Source organism: Scylla paramamosain, chromosome 4 (genome assembly GCF_035594125.1).
Source record: "Scylla paramamosain isolate STU-SP2022 chromosome 4, ASM3559412v1, whole genome shotgun sequence".
NCBI classification, from domain to species: domain Eukaryota; kingdom Metazoa; phylum Arthropoda; class Malacostraca; order Decapoda; family Portunidae; genus Scylla; species Scylla paramamosain.
The window spans coordinates 33,842,027-33,849,526 of record NC_087154.1 but is presented as its reverse complement, the minus strand read 5'-3'; the positions used below and the strand labels follow the sequence as shown (position 1 = coordinate 33,849,526).

General features: G+C 38.9%; 1 protein-coding gene across 3 annotated transcripts in view; it reads left to right on the top strand.

Moving 5' to 3' along the window:
• Positions 1-7,500, top strand: part of LOC135100030 (titin-like) — a 78,729-nt gene that overhangs the window by 48,154 nt on the left and 23,075 nt on the right. For 2 of the 3 annotated variants that reach the window (XM_064002879.1, XM_064002881.1), the window contains one exon: positions 3,091-3,168. The exons of the other annotated variant lie outside the window; for it this stretch is intronic. In XM_064002879.1, the coding sequence (XP_063858949.1) occupies positions 3,091-3,168 (78 nt within the window). The remainder of the gene's footprint in view (positions 1-3,090; positions 3,169-7,500) is intronic. 3 annotated transcript variants of the gene reach the window in all.

The following is a 7,500-nucleotide window of genomic DNA, read 5'->3' as shown; positions in this document are numbered from 1 at the left end:
GGAGAATGTTTTCAAGTGGTGAGGTGGAGCGAGCGCTGTGGCACCAAAAGTTAAGAAAGTGGAAGATGGGCGTTCTGTGTTACGTGTCTTGTAAAATAAAATGGCTAGCGCATTAACCTCACTGCTGATACAGTTATTAATGTTGTTGTTGTTGTTGTTGTTGTTGTTGTTGTTGTTGTTGTTGTTGTTGATGATGATCATCATCATCATCATCATCATCACCATCATCATCATCGTCATCATGATCATGATCATGATTATGATCATGATGATGATGATGCTGTTGTTGTTGTTGTGGTTGTGGTTGTTGTTGTTCTTATGATGATGATGATGGTGATGATGATGATGATGATGATGGTGATGATGATGATGATGATGTTGATGAAGATAATGATAATGAATGATGGCGATGATAATGATAACAATGATGACGATGATAAATAAATGTTTATTAAATCATGAATAATTACAAGCACATCTACTACTGCTACTGCTGGTAGCAGCAACAGCAGCGGCACCAGAACTGATCACAGATTGAGGCTTACGTATACATTTTATACTTTGAAAGTTTCTGTAAATTGGCATTAGTTTCTCCTTAAGTGGCAAGGCTTATTACACATCTTCTGGTTTCCAAAAGAAGTGTCAACAAGAACCTAAACATTATGATGATACTGGAGCATTCATGTTGTTGTAATAATGCCGCGCGTGTGGTGCAAAATAAACACAAACAATATATTGGCTTGATGCCACTTAATACTCCAGCAGATTAATAAACGACATTTTGACTTCAGGATCCGTCACGAAAACCATGTCAGGTCCATGACCGAGGAAGAGGACGTTCAATATGAAAAGTGCTCAACTTTTCTCCCAATCAAACCAATTGATAGCCAAGTCCGACAACCACAAGACGGACGTTATCGCTGTTACACATTTACTTCGTAAGTGTTTGACGGACAAAGCCACTGAGTGCTGACAGAACCGTGTTATTCATGGAGGATTACAAAAAGACTTAAATATTTACTACAATAATGGAAAAATAATTCTCCAATAAAATATATATATACTCGTATATATATATATATATATATATATATATATATATATATATATATATATATATATATATATATATATATATATATATATATATATATATATATATATATATATATATATATATATATATATATATATATATATATATATATACGAGTATATATATATATACGAGTATATATATATATATATATATATATATATATATATATATATATATATATATATATATATATATATATATATATATATATATATATATATATATATATATATATATATATATATATATATATATATATATATATATATATATATAAACCTGCCTCTGATCATTCTGTTGACACACTGGACACTGGTTAGCAAGGTTCAGCGCACTCTGCAGAATGCGTACGTGTGTAACGCGACGCTCAAAGTGGAAGTCCAGTCTCGGGAGCTGGGCTCTTTACACAAATTTTTCTAAAAGATGCTTTTTACTCAACTCTCCCTTCGATATCTTCCTTCTCGTTTCAGAGGAGGGCTCTTATCATTTTGTAATGCACACACAAATTTCTAGTTATTGTTCTATGGCTTTTCAAATTGAAAAAAATAATTCTACTCTATACTTTTCATCTATTTATGCATCCGTATTTACGTTCTGGGTGTGGCACGCAGGGTGAAGGCCGTTGTCCCTCGTCACTCCTATCTATCAACACTAAGGAGATGGATCACGTGTCAGCCTCACGTCCTCTTGACGCCCCAGTTAAAGCCCTCCTTCAGGATGGCCGGGAGAGGGTCAGCCTCAGGATGCAGCTGTACTCACACTCTTGTACTTGTCGTCGGGATGAAGTTTTACTGTCATCGCTTCATTATACCTACAAGAATATGCATCGAGTACCTGATCTGAAGGCCAAATCCGGAATTTTTTAAATTTCATGATGTGCTTGTTGGGAGATTTAAATTTTCTCCCTGTGTTTCATCAACAGATGATACAGCCGTTGTTCTTCAGGAAACATTTCCTTCAAAATAATGTATCTAAAGATTTCGATTTCATGAAACATAGCCACTGTCAGATCTGGTGCGTGTCACACGTTGCCTCGGTACTCTGTTACGTGTCTTCAACTTCTGACAAAAGTCCTGGGATACAACAGAATCATTCTCCAAAATGATCACAATTTTCTTTTCATGTTTTCCCAAGAATCCACTTATCTACCAACATCAAAGAAGAGTGAATCTGTGACTGAGCTATGTGGCGATAACCTAGACCCAGACTCAAACAAAGGCTCCGGATTCAAGGAGTCGCTACTACTACAGTCTACAAGAAGGAGACGATGAATGTACGGAACTACAACAACATCACAAGGAAGATTCCGTCTCCTTTATTTCGGTCGAGGTGAAGCGAGCAACCCTTCACACGTGCTCGTCCCTCAGGTCTTGCCTCAGCTAACCAAACACTCCCAAGAAGTAATGTTTAACTTTACGAAATACGGCACTCCGGTATTTCCTCCACACTTCACTTTATATTGCTACAAACTAAAAAAAAAAACAAAAAAAAAACAATTCTTTTATAACTTGCATAATGCTGTGTTTGTGTACGTTCGTGCGCGGGCGAGCGCTTGTGTGTGTGTGTGTGTGTGTGTGTGTGTGTGTGTGTGTGTGTGTGTGTGTGTGTGTGTGTGTGTGTGTGTGTGTGTGTGTGTGTGTGTGTGTGTGTGTGTGTGTGTGTGTGTGTGTGTGTGGTAAATTCAGTAATTACATTTCATTATCCATTTTTGTTTCCTTTGATGGAATAATCAATAACTATTGCGTAGTGTTATAAGTCATTATTCACAATTGTGTCGGTGCACAATGTTGCAATGTTCTAAGCCTAAAACCTTTCTTGTTTTTTTATTCAGTAATCAGGAAAATAACCATAGACAAAAGGTACATCTGCTGTACTTCCTAGTTACTTCCTATTTAGTTATTCTGCTCTTTTTTTCTTTTTTTTTTTTTCTATTTCTATATCTCACTTGTCTCTCTTGCCGGCTTGGTGTCGGATGGCCTTTCGATGTATAGCGGCTGGGAGAGAGAGTGATATGCCTCACGGAGCTTCTGGCTGCGGCGGGCCTGCAAGAGGAGGCCACCAAGCAGAAGGTAGCTATAATAAATGAGTTACTAATCAAAACAGTAACGCCCTTTGACTTCTAATACACGTACTCGTATAGCCTGACATGGCGCCTGACATGCCGCCCTGGCTATCCTGTACGGCGGGCTGTTGCCGTGCTGGTCGCAGCAGAGTTTTAGAGTCCAGTGCATTTTAGTCTACGTGCACAATACACTGTGTAGATGCCCGCTTCTTGTCAATGTATATAAATTTTTAAGCTTTTGCGTAGTTTGAGAGAGCATCCATGTGCCTGCTTCAGTGTCCATGTAGTTACTAATTCCGTTAGATTTAGCTGTTTTCCACGCTAAGTCATAGTTATGTCAGTAACCATGGCGTCCACAGTCGTGTTATCTGTCCTCCCTTGCATCAATTAATCTAATTCTAAACTTCAATACCTTAAAAAAATATTGTTACAGAGTTGCTTGCTGTACATAGAAGCATTTTGCCAATAGCTACACTACACCAACTTTATTACTAATAATCTTTAAAGTCAAATATTATGTTTTATATATTTAAGTTATTCTTCGTACGAACACACACACACACACACACACACACACACCCACACACATGATGACACATAAGTAGTTGACGTGAGGCTGCAAACCACACAAGAAAAAATCACAATCGGTTCGCAGAAGTTCACGTTTGTGTTTTCCTTTTCTCTCACGTATGTAATGTGGCGTGTTGCGTAAGGCGTGGCTCACAAACACTTCCACCCGCATGGCGTGCGAGAACAGCATTATTTATTTTTTTCAGAAAATGTTCCACCCTCCTACTTGTGAGTAAAACATCTGATTACTCGTGTCTTTGTTGTGAGTTTTGCTGCTGAAACGGTAACTGCTGCTACTGATGTTTCTGCAATATGCCTCTCCATCCCTTCTCTCTCTCTCTCTCTCTCTCTCTCTCTCTCTCTCTCTCTCTCTCTCTCTCTCTCTCTCTCTCTCTCTCTCTCTCTCTCTGATGCATTCCCAGCCTCGACCCGCAGCCCTCCCTCCTTGACTCTTTGAGCCCAGACCTCACTATGGCCCCTAAACAACCTGGGTCTTGTAAGCCTTTGATGACGTGCGTACGTACTTCTTTCCTTAACCTCCTCCGGTTCTTATTCCGGTTTTCTCCTCCTCCTCCTCCTCTTCCTCCTCCTCCTCTTTCTCCTCCTCCTTCTCCTCCTCCTCCTCATATTCATCCTCCTCCTCCTCTTCCTTCTCTTTTTCTCTTTCCTTCCTATAACCCTCCTTCATTCACACTCTAATATTTTTTTTTCTTTTTTTCATTCTCTGAGTCCTGTTTTTTATGGTTCCATAAGTGGGGTCCTTGAATACATTATACTTATGCTGGAGAGATCCTTTCTTATCAAAAATTATGTCTTTGAAATGTACGCAAATCACATCCACCGTGAGATGCGTGCGGATCATCTCTAAAAATCATGGAAATGTCGACATATTTGTGAATTAAAATTGAGGCAAGGATAGGCACCCAGTGGAAAGAAAAAAAAACAACAATAATAATAAATAAATAAATAAATAAATAAATGAAAATAAATAATACTGATAAAATTTTTAAAAATACGCGCATTAATTAAAATCGCTTTTTATTTTATGTGTTTGATGCACGCGATAAGACTGAATTACACGTTCTAACGTATAAATTTGTTTTGATTTATGATATATACACTACATGCACAGAAAGACTTGTAAATAAGTAAATTTTTTATAGATAAATTTTGATAGATTGCGAGGTAAAACCAAGAAGTGGAACGGGGATGTTCTCGGACACTCACGAAGCTTTATCTTCTCACCACTAGAGCAATGAATGCCTGACTGTGCCGATACGACCCTGAAGCAATCCGGTTTTCCTAGTGGTATGTTTCGTCTCTTTCAGTTTTTCTCTTCATTCTCAATAGTTACATGTCTAACGCAGCCATGTCCTCCCCTGCAGATGGCACGTTTCTTACATATGAAGGGGCACCTCTCAATACACCACACAGCACAGAGTTAGTCAGAGGTTATTGAGGAATTCCTTTCGTCATATCCTTCATCAGTTCTCCACATCACTGTAGACAATATGTTGTTCAGTTATATCTAGTCAAAGGTTTGCTGAGTGCATGTCTTCCAAGGATGCTTGTGGAATACGGGAGGAAGGATGAAGAGAAAAAAATAACAAAACAAAAGTAACTCAACTGGATTCAGCCGGAATGTACCTGCCAATTTGTGTGTTCAGACAGCACGGAAGGGAGAGCTGTTGTTTTGCTCTTTAAGCGCCTGTTTCCTTGCCATCAGAGTGGACCTCTCTCGCCAGACCATGATAGGATGGATTCCCGTATGTGTGTGTGTGTGTGTGTTTGAACTTTCAGGATCAGCGCATTGTTCTCTAGGTTTGGAGAACTTGTTACTCTCAGCTGAACTCGCCAAGTCCCGTCAAACGTAACTATCGTTTACTAAAAGTATATATACAATCTCTATTATATATTTTTTTAAGCATGTCATTTCCGTCTTGACTTACTATTTCATTTATTTATTTATTTTTGTTTTATTTTATTTATTCATTTATTTATTTTCTTTTATTTACTTATTTTATTTATCTATTTATTTTTATTTTTATTTTTATTGATTTTTTTTGAGGGGGAGTGGCGGTGTGATGGGATGTTACTATGTCAATGAGGAAAGGTGAAGTAAAACCTAAGATGCCAACACATATCTGAACGCGGCAACTCACCAGCACCTATTGGGAAGACTTGCAAGATACTGTTGAAGGCTCCATCATCCATCACATCTTGCTCACCTCCGTGCCTCCGTGAAAAAAAAAAAAATGTTATAGAATATATTCAGACCATAAAATGCGCTAAACAATTTCCTTTCATTACAACAAATAAGTAATACCTGACAACTCCCATGAGACTGCACTAGTGGGCAACCTCCTCACGCACCTCACTGACGCATACTCCAGCGCGGGCGGCGTGCGGGTAAGGAAGCGAGTCTGTGATGTTTGTGCGCAAGGGTCGGACCACAGCGACAGGACTTCCCTAAGTGCCTGGAAGTTCGCTCAGTGTAACTAAAGTGCGCCGAGGTAAATACACCATCGCACAGTGTGAGTGCAAGGAGACAATGCACGTGATAACACCTCGTGCCATTCATTCGGCCTTGAGATAGACAGCAGTACTCAACAGCGATTCGATTCTTTTGTTGTGAATGCGTGTGGCAGAAGGAAACTTTGAAATGTGTAACAGTTGTGACTCTGAAGCTACTTTCTATCAAACTGAGACTGTTATGTATCAGGTTTTGTAAAGCAGGTAACGTTTCTTAATCTCAAATTTCGTCCTGTAAATTAGTCTTGGTGGGACTAATTTACATGTGGTTATGTGACGGTAAATTGCTTTACGTGTGGTTATGTCCGAAATGCAGCATTTTTTTACATAGTCAATTAGTTATAGCAGGAAAGTCGTTATGCTTTATTGTTATATCTTTTACTACTACTACTACTTCAACTACTACTGCTGCTACTACTACTACTACTACTACTACTACTACTACTACTACTACTACTTCTATACTATTGTTATTGTTACTATGAATACTGCTACTTCTACAGCAACAACAACAACAACAGCAACAATTATTACTATTACTATTACTACTACTACTACTACTACTACTACTACTACTACTACTATGCCACTACTATGGCAATAATGATCAAATGGGAGATCCGCAATGACTCGAGAGGTGAAGATCCGCCCCACACCAGACAATGTCCTCGCAACAGTGAGAGGTTCGAGCCAGTTAGGGCAATACACGCTGATCTCTCTTGACAGACGAGAAGGGTTATGAAATACGGTCTTTTTGAGGCAGACACAGTCACATGTATAGTAGCAAGTATAGGTGAACTTATGTATACTCGGTTTGTATAAGTATTCCATTGTTAATTTATAGAATATTTGCGGTAGTTTTCGCGAATAAACATAAGGATCTGAAAGACATGAGGAATGCCGTCCAGCGAACAGGATACAGTGACAGAGAACCTTCCACAAGAAATAAGAAATTTATACTTGAAGATAACGAAGTAAATGGGTTACTTTATAATTTTGGTTTAGGATAGCATATTGAGAGAATACATGTAGCTTATGACAGTACATGGATTAAAAGAAATTGGGCTTTGTAGTCCGTGAGTCAGACGACATTGACGTCAGGCATCGAATGAATAGTAAGAGTGGGCGGCGGCGGTGGTGGCGGTGATGGCTCTCTCCCCACCCTCGCTCCCTCGTCTCTCCTCTATTCGTGCACTGTTCTTGCTGTGGCTCGCTTATCTCTCCCCTCCCTCTCTCT